Source organism: Sitophilus oryzae, unplaced genomic scaffold (assembly GCF_002938485.1).
Source record: "Sitophilus oryzae breed Bouriz unplaced genomic scaffold, Soryzae_2.0 scaffold_119_pilon_pilon, whole genome shotgun sequence".
NCBI lineage: Eukaryota > Metazoa > Arthropoda > Insecta > Coleoptera > Curculionidae > Sitophilus > Sitophilus oryzae.
Window position 1 is genome coordinate 1,144,438 of NW_022145837.1, and position 19,285 is coordinate 1,163,722.

A 19,285-nucleotide genomic window follows, 5' to 3' on the forward strand; every position below is an offset into this window, starting at 1 on the left:
TCATTTAAAAACTATTTTAAATTGTATTATTTTTTAGCCAGAGACATATTTCTAAAATTTCTGACAGGAATGTCACTCATACGTCACTCAAAGATATGTAGATAACTTCAGACTGCAAGATGTCCAATAAGAAAAAATAAAATCAACAGTGATTTTAAAAGAAAATATTTTAGGACGCTTAAAACAATTCATTTAAAAATAAACTACTACTTATGTTACAATTAATTGAGAACAAAACATATTAAAATAGTTTATTAATTACATTTATTTCTATTAATTAAAGTAAAAAACGTGTGGTATGGTAGCCCTGCTTACAGCTGATTTAAACGTCAAAATAGTATATTTAGGTTAAGCGAATACAAAATAAAAACAATTTAAATTATGGAAGAATAGGAATAATAAAATATGTTTTTAATAAAAGAATAACAAATTAAGAATGGAGGTCAGTCCGCTGTGTGTTATATTAGTCAAATCTGACAGTAAAGGCGACAGACTACTGTTTCGGTATCCATTTCAAAACTGTGAAAACAAAGAAATTTTGAACAAATCTAGAAGAAATCCGTATACTTTACCGATAGTTGAAGATCTTTTACAAAGCCCTACAGTGTCTAGTTCGAACATTAGTAAAGGGGTACTGGTAGGATTCAGTGACGAAGTACTATCTTCATTGTTTGCAGTTAAACCAGATTTATCAAACAGAAAATTTGAACTTAAGGTACTTCAGTGATTTGAAATTGTATTTTTTCGAATGTATTTAATTAAGGGTTATTACAGGTGAATGATGTAAGATTTGTAAGCCATCCAACCTCTCTGCAACTGAGAAATAAGCAGTCACATAAAGATGAGTCAGGTTTGATGTTGATTAATATTGTTTTTTCTTTGTCTGCCCTAGCCAGTCATTCTGTTGGTAAGATATTGAGTTAAGTATGATTTTTATATTAAATAACTATAATTTAAGTAAAATGTTACCATGATTTGAGTGAGCGTATCGGGATTATACTGAGACATGAAGAAAAAAGAAGAGGGTATGTCTCAGAACAGACACAAACAATGATGGCTGCTCATGATGACGGTTACACAAATAATAATGGGTCTGCCTTTAGAGTTATTTTAGAAAAATGTACCTTGGCTAACAATATTAAGAAATTGTACGAAGATCTCTGTAGTTCAGGTTGATTTTTTTTAATTAATTTTTTTGAATATAATTTTTATAATGACTATAGAATACTAGGACTAATAACACTAGAAATCAATTAGAGAATGATTTTTTTTAGGGTTGGTAAGTATAAGACTGAATAGATGGATACCTTTTAGCTTTTGTTTGCCACAAAAAGCACACCAGTGGCATTTGAGAGGGAAAATTGTTGAACCTGAAGATATTGACAGGTATTTTAGTTATTATATCTTTAAAAAAGAAGTATAATAATACTGTTTTATTCAAGATGTTTACTGGCATTGAGGCCGTATCATAGTCTGTTACTACTTTACCCTGTTGAGCACTTGGTGGATTTCACAGCCTTGGATGGTTCACCCTCATTGGTCCGCATGTTATCACAGTATTCACCAATGAAAAACCTCCAAACTTTAGCAGCTGATTCTGATTTGACATTGTCTCATGTAAGAACTGTTTTTTTCTATTAACTATGTTTTTTATAATGTTTTTTAAGGTGTTTCAACTGACTGCTCACTTAGTTTACTGGGCTAAGGCTACAGTTATTTTTCCTGTATGTTCAAAAAATAAATATGTGATAGCTCCTAACGCGTCCATCCATCTCAATTCTCCATTGATGGAAAAATACAGTATGTCTTTCAAGGGAGGTAATCTTATGAGGTACATATAAAAAATAATTACAATCACACAGTAGTCTGTTGACAGTTCCATGATTTTTTTCAGAGCTCTTAACGAATTTTCGCTTCCAACATCTTTAGGACAAAAAACTAACCCACTGTGTTACCCTTCCCAGCAATCAGCCCTAGTCAAGTCAATTATATGGATGCTCCAGCATCATTTACTAGTACAATTACACACCTATATACAATACATGCCCACAGGAAACGGATTATCTACTTCCAGAAGGTACAAAGTAGTTTATATGCATCAAATAAAAAAATTGTCTATTACATAAAATATTTTAGTTTTAAAAAGTACCTAAAAACTCCGTCTCCACGTACAAGTTCGGTGCTATCCACGTCATTTCCAGAGCCATCCAGAACGGAGTCTGAGAGTGGAGCGTCTACAGTTTCGGAAGCGCCGGATTTCATGAGGAATTTCAAGTGAGTAGTTCAAATGTACCGAAATATAAATAGTAGTTAAAAAGTCCCGAAAGTGGTATAGTGTAGTTCAAATGTACCGATCTATAATTTCATACTTCTTTGAGTAGTTCAAATATGCTGAACAAATAGGTAGTAGTTCAAACGTCTCGAAATCGTTATGGAGTAGCTCAAAAGTAACTAAGCATAATTTAGGATTATAAAGCGAGTAGTTCAAATGTACCAAAACAGTTACATGGTAGTTTAAATGTCCCACCATTGATTTTATTTTCTAGATCATAAACAACACAAAACACAGTTATTTGATTTTTTTGGACTTAAAAGCACTATTTTACTGAAGTAGTTAAAATACACCTACCATATTTTATAGATTTCTTTTATTAATTTTTCAGTTTGGAAAACGTAAGTTTTACGTCCACGGAAGACGACAAGCAAGAATATCAGGAAGAGCTGCTTCTGGACTTCCCCGACGACGAGCGAAGTCAAATATTCAAAATTCCCGCCACCAACACGCCGGAAGACCTCAAACTGTTTGCCAGATTGTGCAGGAAGGGGTATTTTCAGGGAAGTCATCACGTTGAAGAGATTATGTACCTGGAAAATTTGAGGAGGAGTCAGCTATTGCAACTTCTGGATAAATTCAGGGATGTTCTTGTTACCTATGAGACAGAAGATCCAGCGATAGCAATGTTTTCATCTTCGTGTTCTTAGAAAATGAAAAAATAATGTGATTTTGGTTGTTTAAAGAGGTTAATATGAACAAAAAAATATAAATTGTGTATAAAAAGCTAGTCTAATATTATATTCCTTTTAAACTATTTTAATACTTTAATTTTGTAATAATTATATGAAGTCTATAATAATTTTTAGAGGTATATTTTAGCAGTTTAAAGAAATTGTTAGTGGACTAAAAGATGCTGTTATGTTTGTACTTTTTTATTGAAATAAATATATGTACTGTATATTTTTTCGTGCGTGTTTTATATTCCTACTTACCTACCCTATATACAGGGCGTGACAATAAGCTTGCAACAAATTGGATTTTTATAAAGTCCCTGTATATTTATGAAACTTAGTACGTCGACGTAAAATCTATAAGGAATTTCAAGTGAGTAGTTCAATTGTACCGATATAATAAATAGTAGTTTAAACGTCCCAAAAGTAATATCGAGTAGTTCAAATGTATCGACCTATAATTTTGGATACTGAAAATAATTATTCTCTTGAATTGTTAAAATGTCCTTTCCAATGGTCTTTATAAAATTTCATTCTAAAAAAAATAAAAATTATTAATAATTTAATATCATCTTAAGATACAGGGTGTATAAAAGATATTTAAAGACAGTTTTTAGAAATAAATATCAAAATGTGTATTTTCAAATACAGGGGTTCAAATTTAAGTTAATATTAGTACAAATTTAGGAGATTCCCTTCTATATGTACCAGAGGATTCAAAAGTATCCCAGAAATATCTTAAAATAAAAAAAAATACCTTTTATGAACGTAGACTTCCAAAATGAGGACGATTATTGAAGCTATCATTCCACCTGCTAGAATCACAGCTGCTGAATAACAATCAATGATACCAACACTAATAAAAGTTGATGTTTTCGATGTACACACTGGTTTCCTAGTGTAGATAAGTATGTTTTCTCGTTCTTGCATACCGTTTTCTTGCAAAAGCCTCAAGCTAGAAGCATACAGAGTTTTTTGAATAAGTCCAATTATTTTAACTTGACTGTATAATAATGTACTAAAGTCTTTAAAATAATGGAAATAATATTTGCAATATAACTTAATGAAAAACTACATCAAAAAAGTAATAAAGAAATATAATAACTTTAAAATACCCAATTTTCAGCATTTCTTTGTAAGAAGAGTTTTTCTGAATGGCAAACCAAGGATCCACGACTTGAATATAGGCTATTTCCTGCAGTCCACATTTTTCATCTTCTCTGAATATCTCACCTGTAAAAAAATAAAAATATATTGTGTCTTTTGAAGAGATGTATTGAAAAAAACAACCAAACATATTTATTTTAAAAATTATATGGTTCTTACTGACTAGCTTGTATCCAGATCCAGTCTCCATGTGGAAAGCAAATAGTCCTTCTCTCATTTTTCTTACACCAACTTCCAGAGGCATATAATTTGCTGGTTTACCAGGAGGGGCTACTTTTTTTTCATATATTGCCTTCCTTATTGGTTCCTCTGCGGTCTACAATCATTTAATAACTTTGTAAGTTTTTAAAACTAAGTTCTCAGTGCTCATTAATCTCAGAAATTGATACTTTATGTCTTTAGGCTCAGACGTTTCCATACAGTTTTTTTTAACTCCTATTGTTCCTTTTTAAGGGATGAAAGTGTCTGGTGATATATAAAGTCATGCTTTTATATTTCATGATCCTAGACTCAGGATTTTACCTCTCAAAGAGATAATTTTCCAAAAAATTCTTGCATGGTTCTTATAAAGTTACTCGAAAAACCTTTGTTTAAAATTTCATACTTTAAAACCTGATAGTAAGGAATTTTTTATAAACTTTTATTTCCCACTTTACTCTTTAAAATGATGAATTTAACGCTTTTCATAATTTTAGAAAATATGATATACTTTTATTTCCTAATTAACTCCTTAAGGCTACAAATTTAATATCATTTAAATCTATTTTTCATAATTGTAGAAAACATGATATACACTGTCTTATAGAAGTAAAAGTTTCTTTTAAAAGTAAGTACTAGCTTTACCATCTTTACACGAACCAGAGCTAAGTACTTGTCTTTAAAAACATATTTATTTCGTGAACACAGTCGTATACAAATAATAAAATAACTAAAGATAATATGGTTATATACCAGCAATCTACACACAGAGATTTTTCAATTTCTGAAAATTGTCAATTAGTCTAAAAACCATATTTTGTTTAATATATTCGTCACTATCTAAATATATTAATCCTTTAAAATTTAAAAGCACAATTTCTTAGATTTGCCACTTTACCTACAGGAATTTTAGTTTATAAATACATACAGAAAAGTAGAAATGATTGTAGACAGTATCGTCCACTCCAATCGTGATTCTAGAGTTCAGCAAATCCTCTAGAGTCTTTATACTATTTGAAGATGTTTGCAGCAATGCTACTATGTTAGCTGAGTAAGATACGTACATGAACATCAGTGCTATTAAGAGCACTATCGTAGCTATTCTACCAGGTGTACTGAAATAGTAAATAAATATTTCATACATCTTTATTGCAAATCGTTGATATTTTTGAATGTATAATCATAGCAGTGTTTAATGATCTAACCTAGAGGGCATAGCTGCAGCTCCTTGTTGAGACAAAGCTGCCAAAGTTAACAACACTATTTCCATGAATGAATCACTCAATTCAATACTGTTAGAAGTGTTCTGAAAAATTGTATAATATTATTTAAATATAAAAACATAAAAAAAACACATGCGGACCCAGAAACTTTTAATTCTTTCAATCATAATGTTATGAAATTATTTTAAAATTATGTTTTGGAGTTTTGTTTTAATACTGGATCACCCTGTATAATACTGAGTAAAAAACGACGTTGATTTACTTGGACGGTGGTTATAGTTTTCTTCTTCCATTCCCACTTCATCAAAACAAAAAGGGAGACTATCATAATTATGATCAGTACTGCTGTCGAGATCCAAACTTTTGTGTCAAAAGGTAGTACGAAAACGTTGGTAATATATGACAGTTTGGGCTGTCTAAACACGAACTTTGATCTTGTTGGAGTGATCATAGCTATATAATCAATCAGATCAACTCTTTCTCTTGTTAGAAATAATGAAGTACCTAGAATAAGAGTACTGGGTTTTTAGAGATATTTATTATGATATCTAGTTGCACGTAGTGAAAAAGAAACGACAATCGGAAAGTTAAGAAAACATTTTAAATTCACTTTTTAAACACCCTGTATATTTTAAGTTTTTTTTTGAAACATTTTTTATTTTCAAATGGTCAATTATTAAACTTTCTAAACTCAATTCACTCTGTATATATTTTTTTTAACTTCCTTAAAAAAATTCTTATTTTAAAAAATAATGGTATACAGGGTGTTTCAAAAAACATGTGCCATCTCTTGTAAAAATAAGATTTATTTTTCATATCAAGATAGGTCCGATTTTGTTTTGTTTTGTAGCTACAGGGTGTTAAAGTGTTAATAATCTTTCGATTTATTACAATTTTCTCCCAAAGTACTTTTAACGATTCGAATGAAATTTTGAGGGTAAAAGTTACCCTAACTGCTACATATTTTAATAGTAAAAAAGTGTCGATAAATTCATCAGGGACGTGCATATGGGTTATCACTGGAATATTTTTCAAAAAAAATAATATGCGCCACTGTCTTTTTTTCTTTTGATATCAAAATTGGGTAGGCCCCAAAAATATTCCAGTGATAACCCATATGCACGTCCCTGGTGAATATGCCGACACTTTTTTAGCTCTGAAATATGTCGCATTTATAGTAATTTCTATTTGGAAAAAACTTATAATAAATCGAAAAAATATTAAGACTCTAACACCCTGTAGCTACGAAACAAAGCAGAATCGGACTGTTCTTGATATGAAAAATCAATCTTATTTTTCCGAGAGGAATCTCCCCACGAGAGATGGCACATGTTTTTTGAAACACCCTGTATACTTACCACCAATATCAGCTTCCTTACGAGTTAACATGCCCATCATGCCTGACCATTCGGACTTGTTATTTTTGTAGCCCCATGTATCTTTGTAAGTAATATTTAAAGAAATATTATAAATGGATGCCAAATCAATCACTAGAACGTAGCATACTTTTGAAATACTGTCTATATGTTTATCTCTGTAACAAAAATATTAACTTTTACTAGGGATGTGCTTCAAATAATATCGATACTTCTAATCGATTATTGGATTTACTTATTGGATTATTTTTTTTATTTATACTAAACCTTTTATCAGTGAGATGATTCAGAGAATCCTGGTGAGTGATAACCACAGAAGTATCCAGTTGAATATTCAATTTTTTCCGTCTTCTAGCTGTTATAATTTCAAAATTTTCATTTTTTCGAAACTTAAGTCCTTTTTCCCAACTACCATAATCTTCTACTAAAAATTCAGAGCTCTTGATGTGTTTTTTGTATATTTTACGTATAATTATCCTGTCATCTTGCATTGTTTCGGCTAAATTCAAGTCACTATCGACCAAAATTGACAGATTTCTCATATTATCGATTATATTTTTTAAAATTGCGTTATCAGAAAGCAATAGCCAACGAAATGGGGATGAAAACAAATGAAATTCATCCACCTGAAAAATATGGTGAAAATAGGGATGTGTAAACATATCGATATTTTAAAATATCGATATTTAAAAAAGTATCGTTATTTTTTTACGTACGATTTGTAGTAATTTCGGAGAACCCTGTAGACACGAAGTTGGTAAAACGAAATACATGCCGTAGGGTGGTATAGGATATTCTAGGTTTTTAATATTTGCAGGTAGCATTCTGTTTGGGAATCCATTTTTTGTTAAATCTTTTGACGTTTTCAAAATATCTAAAATACCATAAAACAATCATAAAATTTATGTATAATTTTGTATATACCCATGCACAGTTCTTTTTGTTTTGTCAAGTAACAAAATATTCTGTGAAAATATATTGAAAAAAGTAATTGCTCAAAATTATTACTAAATATTTTTTTTAAACTGAATCTCCTGTATTTTAAGCTGTTTGTCTTTAAGTAATAGAGAAAAGTAATAGGATCCAAATAATGTACTTTTTTCTTAATACAAATTAAATGTATTAGAGTACCTACTTCTAAAAAAATATTGTAAATAAATAATATTACTATTAACCACAAAGCCAAAAAAAAATATTATTTTATTGTTATTACCTGTTTTATTACAATAAAATAAAGTGATTCTCAAGTGGTCACTGTGAAACTGCAGAAAATCAATTAGAAATTCTGATCTGTATGAGTCAATAATTTGAAATTTAAATAAAAATACTAAAAAATATCCATACAACTTCATGGTTTCAAAACAACCCCAAAACAGAGTCAGTAAACAATTTAAACAACGTTGTATTAATTTCTCTAAAGAATATAGAACAATAGCAAGTCAAAATCGTGTTTTTCTGGTTATAATCCTGTAATTTTCGGACATTATCTTTGCCAAACAAATCAAACGTAATTTTCAAATTTTCTTCTTAAATCAATACTATAAATATGCAAATTTGTTTGTTTTGTGCTCTTCTAATATTAAGATTACCGATGATTTCAGTATCGGGCAGAAATACGGATAAAATAGATTATAATTTAATTTTTGAGAATAGTTTATGTTAAAATAACACTAATTTTAAAGTGTATTTATTATTATTAACTTTCACAGACCTGTACAAAATATAGACTAACCATAGACCGCATGATCGAAAAAAAAAGGCGTTAAAGACGGCTGGGGAATGACAATAGATGGTAATTTTGGCGTGGTCAAACCCTAGATATATTTTATTTGCCCGTATACTTCTTTATTTTTTAATCGTGCTTATACGTGTAATAATAAGTTAAATTTGTATTTATTATTTTGTTAGAAGACGTCAGCAATGCTTATGGAATTAAAAAACAAAACAAATAAAAGATTCTACAAATTATATTAAGTTAAAAAAAACAATACCTATAATAACTATTACATCAATTACATTAAATATTTCTTTTATTAAACTAAAAACTATCTAGTGATTTAAATTCTAAATGCATTCATTTTTTAAATAGCAAAATCAAAGTGCTGTTGCTGTTCATTTGGACCATCTTCTAATTCATCTTCTTCTCTATAACTCTCTCTGCCTTCTTCGTCATCGATAAAATTCAGTATTTCTTCTCTTTTCATTTTGAAATACTTCTGCCAAGCCAGTTCAATGAGAAATAGGAATAAGCTCAAACCTATACCAACACCCATAACTGAAGAAAAATAATCTCAAAATACATTAAATAAATTAATATTATTAAAACTAAAAACTAAAGCATTCTATAATAGTTAATAATAATACATACACTCCCATACAATCTAATTAATTAATTAATAATTTTTTATCACAAAATATAAGCTTACATACACAAAAAAGCTCCATAACTGTCAGCCAATCCGACACTTTCAAAATTCCCGCCCTCGCTATCACATTTCGGTTTGCCGGTGAAGATTCTGTGGTGTTCGCGACTGCGCAAGCCCACTTCGTGGATTTTCTGCATTCTGTCAACAACATATTAGAACTTTTTCTACCGGACTATATTATACACTTACCCACTGCGATACAGATCAATCAAACTTGTATTTTTCCTGGCAACCAACCAGTAATCTACATAGCTATTCTTGAAAGGAATTTCCCTCAATCCACATTTTTCATTTTCCAGAAAAGAGTCGCTAATGTACTTGTAAACGCTAGTAGTGTCAGCGTAGAACCCAAAAAATTCCTCCTTGATTTTTTTAACACCCTCTTCAATGCCATAAAACACGGGCTTGTAGATTTTGTTGTAGAAATCTTTGGTTTTCTTGTCAAAATTGATGTCCTAAAAATGTTAAACATATTATATATACTTTTGGAAACATAGGTTCGTATCCTACCGACTGCGCCGTGTCTTAAAGTTGTTTATTTTGACTTTATTTATTATTGTTTATAAAAACAAAGATTAAACTTCAATATTATACCTCGAAATACTTCATAGATACGTTCTGTTCAAAACCGACGGGAATTCTTGAATCTAGAAGATGTTCCAAGGTGTTCAGTCTTTCTGTCGTTGATTGTAGCAAAGCCACAATGTTGGCAGAAAAAGAAGTGTACAAGAACATCAAAGAAATCAACGTGAAGATAAAAACAATTCTACCAGCGTTGCTTCTAGGCTCAGATTCGAACCCTTGCTGAGCTGCTGAGCCGACCTCCATCAGAAATATGTCAACCGGATCAGGTCTGAAAAACATTAAAGATATACACTGCCTAACAGTAAATTCGGGACATAGTGTATTAAAATTCAAAATCTGTTTTGAATCTGTTTGAAGAAGAGTATTACCCAATTCATACATTAAAAAAGGTAGATTGGTGGGTTGGAGTTACCTCAAAGCAAATCTGGGTATTAAATACTTCCTGAAAACTGGGTCCTTCCATTCCCAATACACTACCAAGTAAGCTACAAGGAAAATAGCTACCATGAGACCAAAACAACTGTACCAGACGTATGTATCAAATGGTAGTGTGAAAACGTTGCTTATATATGAATGCGGAGTTGCTCTAAATATGAATTTTTTCTCCATTTTTCTCGTGTGAGCCACAAAATCAAATTCATCCACTGTGTTTGATAAAAATTCAATAGGATTGCCTAGAAAAAAAAACAATATTTTACTAAAGGCACGTTTTAGGAGTTAAGTCATTCTGGAAATGACGATCGATGACATTCCCCATATAATTTTACATATAAAATGACAGCGACCTTCATTTCGTAGTCATCGCTGACGCCGATTTTTTTTTTCGATCACATTGCATCATATACAGTGTGTGACTGCATAAAACTGGCAATTCTTCAATCTTTCAGAAAATATACTCTGTCAAAATTACCTCCAATTTCACATATTCCACTCTTGAGATCTTCTACCATACCGATCACGTGTTTACCATCGATATCTTTACTATACAGGGTGTCCCTAAACAATTCAACTTTAGAAGCGTTCAGGAGATAGTACAGGTGTTGTAGAACAGCGTAGTTATATTTTGTTACAGAATCTATTAGAATTTTATACCTAAAAATAAGTTATTTGTTAGAATTTTTTGGATAACTGATTTTTGTCACTCTGCATGCGTGTTTCCCTTATTTTTTGACTCTACCTCAGAGATATAAAGGTAGAGGGAGAATTAGCATGAACGTGCGCAGATATTTTAATCTTAGATTATACAGGGTTAGTCTTAAATCAGTGCAAATATTTTTACGGTTGGTATATTTTGACCCCAGAAATACGTCTATGAGAAAATTTTTTGGGTTTCTTTAAATTTTTAGTTAAAAAACATAATATCTTGATATTATGGCAACATCGGTAGTAGAATAAATTTACAAAAAAAGAAAACCCAGAAAAAAACTAAAGTCAAATAACGTGGTTATTTTGAAAAACGGCAAAAAATATGTTTTTTTTTATCGAGATCTATCAACCCTAAAAATATTTGCACTTATTTAAGACTCATCCTGTATATCTTTGCTTTTACCTATAGTCATCCAAATGAGTCAAAGTTTCCTGATCTTCAACAACGTAAGATACAGTTATATCAGTGTCTATAAATTTTCTATCTTTATTCTGATCAAATTTTCCAATTATTTCTACATATCCATTGTCCAATGTCCAATATCCAACAAAAGATTGGTTTAGATATTGGATTTTACTTGATGGACTGTACACTTTTTTGATTGAAAACCCATAATAGTTTTGATCCAAAAAGTACACATTGCTGGTTATTGGAAAATAAATGTTTTGCAAAAAGTCGTCCAAGTCCGAGCCAGTTTTTAGAATCATCCAGTATTGTGATGGTGTAAACAAATTTAATTCTTCTATCTAAAAAGTATTTTGTGAAATTACTGAATTAAAAGTGGTCTTGGACCAAGACCAAGAAGATTTCAAGACGTTCTGATTTAGAATCAAATTTTTAAGTAACTATATCAAACCTTTTGCAATATTAGTTGAGTTTTAGTACAAGACGCATCCAAAAAAATATTATCTGAATAAATCAACTTATCCAAACTTTTTTCAGAAACACTGGAGTGCAAGATCTCATCCTGAAGAGTTTTCTTGAACGAAATCTCAGTTTCTGAAATTTATTTTTCTATATTTTTCTCATATTTCCACCTGGTATATAGTTACGTACCTTTACCCCAGCAAGTGTAAGTGGCAAGCTTATCAGATCGAACATGTTGCTTTAAAAAGTCTTTTAGAAATAAAGATATTTCGGTATTTTTCGAAATATTTGCATATAGATTTTCAGTAAAAATAAAGAAAATTCCTATAGTAAATACTTGAAGTCTTTTTCCAAGCATTATTGAGGTTTCTCTGGTGGAAAATCGGACCAAGAAAGGAAAATACTGAATTTTTAACAAAGAAAATCGGGTCTGGGGCCTAATAGAAGCCTTAGTGCACCAATAATTATAGATTAAACTGGTTGTTACTGTGTAATTTTGTAAAGAGGGGCATTTTCTTAATTATACGATACTCCGGAGTTATTTTATAGGATTATAATGGATTTTGTAAGAGTTCTGTGGTTTTGTAATAAAATTAAGGGTTAGATTTTAAGAAACAAGCTTTGTAAATTTCAGGAAAATATGTTTAATTGTATAGGGTGTCTCAAAAAGTGTAAATTGAATTTTTTAAATGTACATCCTGCATATTACTTTTCTTTTGGAAGCAGAATTAATAAAATAATAATTTTTATTTAAAGTGCGTAAGTATTATTACAGTAAATTTTTATCCAAACAACCTAAAATACTTTTTTATCTTGTATTTTACCGTTGAAAGGGCAATATGTAACAAAACCCTGAATATCTGCGAAACCGTTAAAAATATTGAAACAGTCCATATACAAAAAATGTTCATTTTTTAATTCTGCATCTGATAGAAAAATAATATATAGCGTGTTCCATTCGAAAAATCCAAGAAAAAATACTGTTTGTGTTTTAACAATTTCTACATTAAACTTTGCGCACCCTGTAGAATTTAAAACTACGATATCTATAGCAGGGGAAGTACAGACTATCTGTAGTTAGCGTTGTTTTGATATCAGGACCTTTATTTGTATTTTTAATTATTTTTTACTCTTTACCGCGCGTTGGGAATAAAAAAAATATAGGTAATATATTATGTATAAATAGTGCACACAATTTTTTTTATTTAATAATTTATTTCTCTATCAGAAACGAACTAAACAATTCAATAATATACAGGATGTTCCGTTTAAGAACATCATCCTCATTCACATAAACTTTTATGAGACACCCTATACAAATGAACATATTTTTCTGAAATTCACAGGTCTGTATTTAAAAAAGAAATTCCTACATACTTTATTACATGATCTATAGATGCCCGAAGAACTACTTCAGCACCTTGTATATTGGTATAATAAAACATTTAGTTTTTTTGTACAATATTTTATTTATCTATTTAAAATGTTTGAAAATTTATACAATTACTAAATTTTTAAAATGTCAAGTATCCAGCGCAGTCGTTGACATTTTGAGCGCAGAATTTCGGAATAACAGCTGACGTTCTGATTCCTCTTTTATTTAATCTGTCATAATGGATAAAAAATCTTCCATCAGCTGTTTCTGAACTTGTCTGAGGATTAGACCATAGTCTTTCAGCTGCAGCTGCTGCTCTAGGCCACACTCTAGGCTCTACATTGTTGTCATTCACTAATTCACCCCACATACATATCTAAAAATTCAATTTAATCATTCAAAAACAACTGTCATCTAACTATCTATCATCAACTACTATCTAAAATATTTAAACATACTTCACCACCTAAAACAGCATCACCAGAGAGTATTTGGTTATCGTAGACTTGCCTCCAAGTATAGTAAGAAGTACTGCCCCAGAAACCATGGTCTAGGTACCATTTATCCTTGGTAGAGACGATTATTTTGTACCCTAGATCGATGAGTTCCTGGGGAACAGTGTTGGTAGATGGTACCCAAGTCTGAATGACGTATCTGTTAAAATTCAAAGTCAAAGTTTATAAAAAGGCGTCAATTTAGGAAAAATAAGTTCAATATATCTTAAATTCACTGAATGATCACTGAGTTTCAAAAAATCTTACCTATCTTTGGGTAAATTGTTTTCTATAATAGCTGGATCAGTAAGTGAACTGGTCCAGACGATTAAAGAAGTACCGTTATTTCCTTTGGCTGTATCGAAAGCTTGGGTTGCTTTTGACTGAAATTCAGCCCACAAGTTCAAAAACACTTCCTCCGAACGATTTTTAGTTCCGATGTATTGTAATATCTCCTCGCTAGAGTTCCAACAAGGTATATAAACCTAAAAAAAATATATTATAATATATATTCAAATCTTTCTGGGTGTTCTTCAAGAGTATGAATTCGAGAGACAGCCTGTATAGATTGTACCTCGTCACCACCCATGTGAAAAGCATCAATACCCTCCCATAAATCAGTTATATCATTGTAAATATTCCTTAAAACCTCGTATATCCAAGGATTGGCTGGGTTTAATTGTCCTAAAATAAAATATATAATCCTTATCCATCAGCAGCTGAATTTCAGCGAAAAATTATTTAAAATATACAAATTCAACTATAACAGAACTATTACAGTGGTATAATTGTCAAGATACTGGGACACACCAAATATAATCATGAAACTAATATTTCTTTGTTAAAATACAAACCACAGGGAGGTTGTATACAATATGATCTATATGGTTGTTGATTTTGACAAACAACCAAATTCCCTAAGCCCGACTCTGCACTCCATTGCCATCCACTGCCCACATGGGCAGGACCATCAATTTCTGGAATAATTCGTACACCTCTAATTTTGGCAAATTTTATTAAATCTGCTACATCCGTAGGGTTGTAGACCTCCCTGTCACTATACGCTCCATACCTAAAAAAAAGAAAAAAAACACTAAATAACAAAAAAGAAAAAGAAAAAAGATATAGACACCTGGACATATTTGGTTCTCTGGATGACACAAATGGAAAGCTCTGGGAATCACTCAAGTGCCAGTGGAGTACGTTCATTTTCGATGACGCCATAGCAATAATATTTTTCTTAATGATGTCTACAGATAAATAGTTTCGACCAGAATCCAATAACAACCTAACAGAAAACATGAAACATGATAATAAAATTAAAAAAGTATATTTATATAGACACCATCACAATTATTGTATACTAGGTAGTTTACTATACTAATATAGTAGTTAGGTATACTAATATCCATCTTTTCTTTGAAACCCTGTATTTTCTTTAATAATTCAGATATCAAAGCAAATAAAACAAGAAAATGTTCGTAAAGAATCAGGCTACAATCCAAGTCAGTTGTTCACTCTACAGTGTGTCTCAAAAAACACTGAAAATTCTTTACTTCTTTTTCATCCCTGTATGAGATATAAAAACAAATCATTCAAAAATGGGAATAAGTTATTTGTATTCGTAAAGAAACAAGATACAAAGGAGTAAATTTGTGTTAAATTTTTTGACTTGAGTGTAAATTTTGTCTTAATACCTTATACTCACCCTCTATGTTTGTAAAATGGCTTGTCCTTGATCTGAACTGACTTCAACATGACATAACACAAATCATCAGGCACAATCAATTGTAACAAACTTTCCAGACCATGTCTCACACCAAAAACCGTTTCTGCTGTTATGTTTATAGTCACCTGATTGGTTTGATCTAAAAAAAAACTATCAAAAACCCCAAAAAATTCACAAAAGAAATATTAATACCATCAGTGTATGTAACTAATTCGTATGATTCGTCTGTATCCCAGTTTAGAACCAAAGAACTAGACTTTGCTTCTAAGTTTATTTGGACTGTGTATGTTTGTTTGGTACAAAAATCAATGTATGAAGAGGTATTGGTGAAATATGTTATCAAATCTTCTAGGAAGGTATAGGTGGGTTCATCAGAGGCTTTAGTGTTGAACCATGCAGTGCTGTTAATATAAAATTGCGAATTATTAAGTCATGTCATGTAGATTTACACACCTGATGTTCACTGTAACTAGACTTTTATCAATCACACTGTAACTGTAGGGTAGAGGCCAGATGATGCCATCTGATCCACAAACCAGTCTGCAAAGTTCTACAGAAGAGTATAGTGTAGACGTTTGTTCTATAGTAAATGTTCTTTCGCATGCATAGTCAGGTTCTGTACAATTCCAAACCCATCTACGAAAAATACGAATATCCCTCAAAAATTATTTGTTTGAATAATATATCATTATGAATATATGTTGCATTGGCAACAAAGGATTAAAAATAGCTGGAGAATAGCCAATAGTCCTGAAGAATAATATAATTAATTTAATCCGGGTGTTGCATCGTCGGACGGGACATAGGAAATCCCATGTAAATTTTAATGGGGTCAATTATTGGCTTCCCTAATTATTTTAGAGAATAATTCTATTTAGGTTTATTGAAGAGCACTAAAACCCACATTCAAAAGAATAACTTTAGATATTTTTGATTAGCTCGTTTACGAGTTATCGCCGATTTCTTTTTAAATATTTCTCCTTCCTTATGGCCCTGTATTTACTTATGAGCACCAGTCAAGGTAAAAGATAACTGTCAAATGAAGTTGTCATTCAGAAATTTACCTATTTAGTGCTTTATTATTATTGAAAACTCATTCCTACATCGGAAATCTTAAAGATGTATTTATAAATACAAATTAATATGAATTAAAGTAAAATAAAGTAATTAATTACAAGGTTAATTATAGTATGATTACAATATTCAGTAACTTATTAATTTAGGTACTATTAAATTGTTAGAACTTTAGGATTTAAGAAGACGTTCAAATATTCCTCCATCGACTGCTAGACAATAACCCACAGGCGATCATAAAATTCTCTTCTTACATTCGTTAGTTGGTAAACTGAAATTCTATTGCATTCGGTAGAAATAGCATTTTTTAACTCGTCTAGATTTGGGTATTTTTTATCCTTGTATATCCTGTTTTTTAAATGGCTCCAGAGAAAGAAATTATTTGGCGAAATATCAGGAGACCTTGCTGGCCAATTTACTGTATGATTTAGGCCAATAACGTTTCCGTTAAAACTATTGTCTAAATATTCCCGAACAGCCGGGGTACTATGTGCCGGGCAGCCATCCATTTGGTACCAAACTTCCTGATTTTCCCTAGCGGCATCATGTAAAGTAGGTAAAATATGATTTTCGAGTAGTTCCAAATAATATTCTGCATTTAAATTTCGCGTAAGAAATTATGGCCCGATAATATTGTGTCCGAATATCCCTGCCCAAACATTTACTTTCTGTGGATATTGCGTCCTTGTATCGACAAACCTGTGTTGGTTTTCTTTGTTCCAATATCGATAATTTTGAACATTTGGTTCATTATTTAAGGTAAACGTGCATTCGTCAGTGAAACATATATGTTTTTTAAAAATTCCCTATCCGTGTTTGCTCTTTCCATCATATCAAATCAAAACGCCTGCCGCCGTATTTCGTCCCCATCTCGTGGTGCTTTTCATATTTGAAGGAATAGTATTTATGTCGTTTCAAAATTCGAAACGCTGTAGTGTGATCTATTCCTATTTCATCCTCAAGTTTCCTTGTGCTGATCTTTCCATCGTTCTCTTCCACGCACAATAAAACTTCCAAGTCGGTATCATTTCTTGCATCTTCTCTTTGTTCCTGCCTTGCTTCACATCTGCAGTTAGTTATTAGGGTACCTTTGGTCTCAAATCTCTGGATATTCCTTGCGATTGTAGATTTTCCAGGTATCGGTCTATTCGGATACAGAGCAACAAACATGTCCGACACCTTTTGATAACTATTTCCTTGATAATATCATTTAATCATCAATATTTTTTCTTCGGTAGTGTAATTCATGGCTAATATTTTTGATGTAGGTATGAGTTTTTAATAATAATAATAATAATAAAGCACTAAATAAATAAGAAATAAATAAATTTCTGAAACGACAACTTGATTTGACAGTTATCTTTTACCTTGACTGGTGCTCATAAGTAAATACAGGACAATAAGAAAGGAGAATGTTTAAAAAGAAATCGGCGATAACTCGTAAACGGGCTATATAATCAAAAATATCTAAAGTTATTCTTTTGAATGTGGGTTTTAGTGCTCTTCAATAAACCTAAATAGAATTATTCTCTAAAATAATTAGGGAAGCCAATAATTGACCCCATTAAAATTTACATGGGAGTTCCTATGTATTTCCTCGACGATGCTACACCCGGTATAAGAATATATAATTTAATATCTTCATATCGTTATCAAAATGCACAAATATTATGATACTTCTTAATATTGATAAAAAAATATTGAAAATATTACTTTTTATTAATATCAATTATTTGTATAAAATAGTATAAATAAATTCTTTATTAATGTACCGAATGTATTATACTTATTTCGAAATATTGGAAACTGTGAAAAATAAAGTGAAATAACAAGTATTTTAGTGAGTCTCTGCTTTCAGTATAATTATTAATAATTATGATCACTTACTTGGCAGAATTTTCTTTAAAACACACTCCAAAAATAAGTATAAAATATATCCAAACCTGTGAAGTTACTAAAAGAAAAAATATTCTTCAAAATTATTTATTTTTTGTTATTAATTCATAATATCTCAAATACCTTTCATGTTTTAATATATTTTGGCTTGATGTACTGTAAATTCAAGACTAGAAAATTATAAACTACACTATTTATTATTCTATTTTAAGTTCTAGACACTTGTAGCTTTTTCAGAGATAAAACAATAAAAGTCTGAATAAATTTGTTTTATCAATTGAATTGATTACATTAGGAGGGCTAGCTAAAAACAAGGTCAATGCATTTGGCATATAAAGTGGGATCCTGTTGTAAAAAAGCATCACAGAATAAAAAATAATCGTTTTTATTTTGAGCAAAATTAAACAGTATGGTACCTATTCAAATACCATACGATATCACAGAGAGAAAAAAAAAAAATAAAGGTTGTTATTATAGATTTGGATGAAGGCAAATTAATAAAATTACGTTTATCTCATCAAGAAGACCGAATTTTTAATTGGAAGTAAACGGTTTACACAATTTTGCTAACAAAAGAAAAAAGTCAGTGGCGCACATATTTTTTTTAGAAAAATATTCCTCTGATAATCCATACGCACGTTCCTGGTGAATATCGACACTTTTTTATCATTAAAATATGTCGCACTTATAGTAACTTATACCCTCAAAATTTCATTCAAATC

At 30.7% G+C, this 19,285-nt stretch overlaps 4 protein-coding genes across 4 annotated transcripts; 1 reads left to right on the forward strand and 3 right to left on the reverse strand.

The window, feature by feature from the left end:
- Window positions 1-309: 309 nt before the first annotated feature.
- Window positions 310-3,240, forward strand: LOC115891847 (GATOR complex protein NPRL3). The gene is made up of 9 exons (XM_030912425.1): window positions 310-715; window positions 775-907; window positions 959-1,171; window positions 1,275-1,386; window positions 1,443-1,617; window positions 1,668-1,831; window positions 1,895-2,077; window positions 2,137-2,274; window positions 2,664-3,240. Exons 1-9 carry the CDS (start codon window positions 437-439, stop codon window positions 2,980-2,982), a joined length of 1,716 nt encoding a protein of 571 aa, XP_030768285.1. The 5' UTR covers window positions 310-436; the 3' UTR covers window positions 2,983-3,240.
- Window positions 3,241-3,340: 100 nt separating this feature from the next.
- Window positions 3,341-7,830, reverse strand: LOC115891848 (ionotropic receptor 75a-like). The gene is made up of 10 exons (XM_030912426.1): window positions 7,687-7,830; window positions 7,238-7,596; window positions 6,953-7,128; window positions 5,857-6,098; window positions 5,577-5,677; window positions 5,300-5,486; window positions 4,333-4,489; window positions 4,122-4,239; window positions 3,764-3,961; window positions 3,341-3,541 (listed from the first exon to the last, which is right to left on the reverse strand). Exons 1-10 carry the CDS (start codon window positions 7,792-7,794, stop codon window positions 3,487-3,489), a joined length of 1,701 nt encoding a protein of 566 aa, XP_030768286.1. The 5' UTR covers window positions 7,795-7,830; the 3' UTR covers window positions 3,341-3,486.
- A 1,032-nt stretch (window positions 7,831-8,862) lies between these two features.
- On the reverse strand, window positions 8,863-12,577 carry LOC115891845. Its single transcript, XM_030912424.1, has 9 exons — window positions 12,185-12,577; window positions 11,985-12,127; window positions 11,531-11,874; window positions 10,892-11,073; window positions 10,394-10,655; window positions 9,991-10,249; window positions 9,586-9,851; window positions 9,401-9,534; window positions 8,863-9,245 (listed from the first exon to the last, which is right to left on the reverse strand). The coding sequence occupies exons 1-9, from the start codon at window positions 12,351-12,353 to the stop codon at window positions 9,052-9,054; spliced, it is 1,953 nt and encodes a 650-aa protein (XP_030768284.1). The 5' UTR covers window positions 12,354-12,577; the 3' UTR covers window positions 8,863-9,051.
- Window positions 12,578-13,439: 862 nt separating this feature from the next.
- LOC115891849 (chitooligosaccharidolytic beta-N-acetylglucosaminidase) lies at window positions 13,440-18,864 on the reverse strand. The gene is made up of 11 exons (XM_030912427.1): window positions 18,687-18,864; window positions 18,555-18,621; window positions 16,047-16,229; window positions 15,786-15,994; window positions 15,573-15,732; window positions 14,997-15,152; window positions 14,719-14,936; window positions 14,439-14,548; window positions 14,132-14,349; window positions 13,829-14,024; window positions 13,440-13,746 (listed from the first exon to the last, which is right to left on the reverse strand). The coding sequence occupies exons 1-11, from the start codon at window positions 18,691-18,693 to the stop codon at window positions 13,510-13,512; spliced, it is 1,761 nt and encodes a 586-aa protein (XP_030768287.1). The 5' UTR covers window positions 18,694-18,864; the 3' UTR covers window positions 13,440-13,509.
- Window positions 18,865-19,285: the final 421 nt, after the last annotated feature.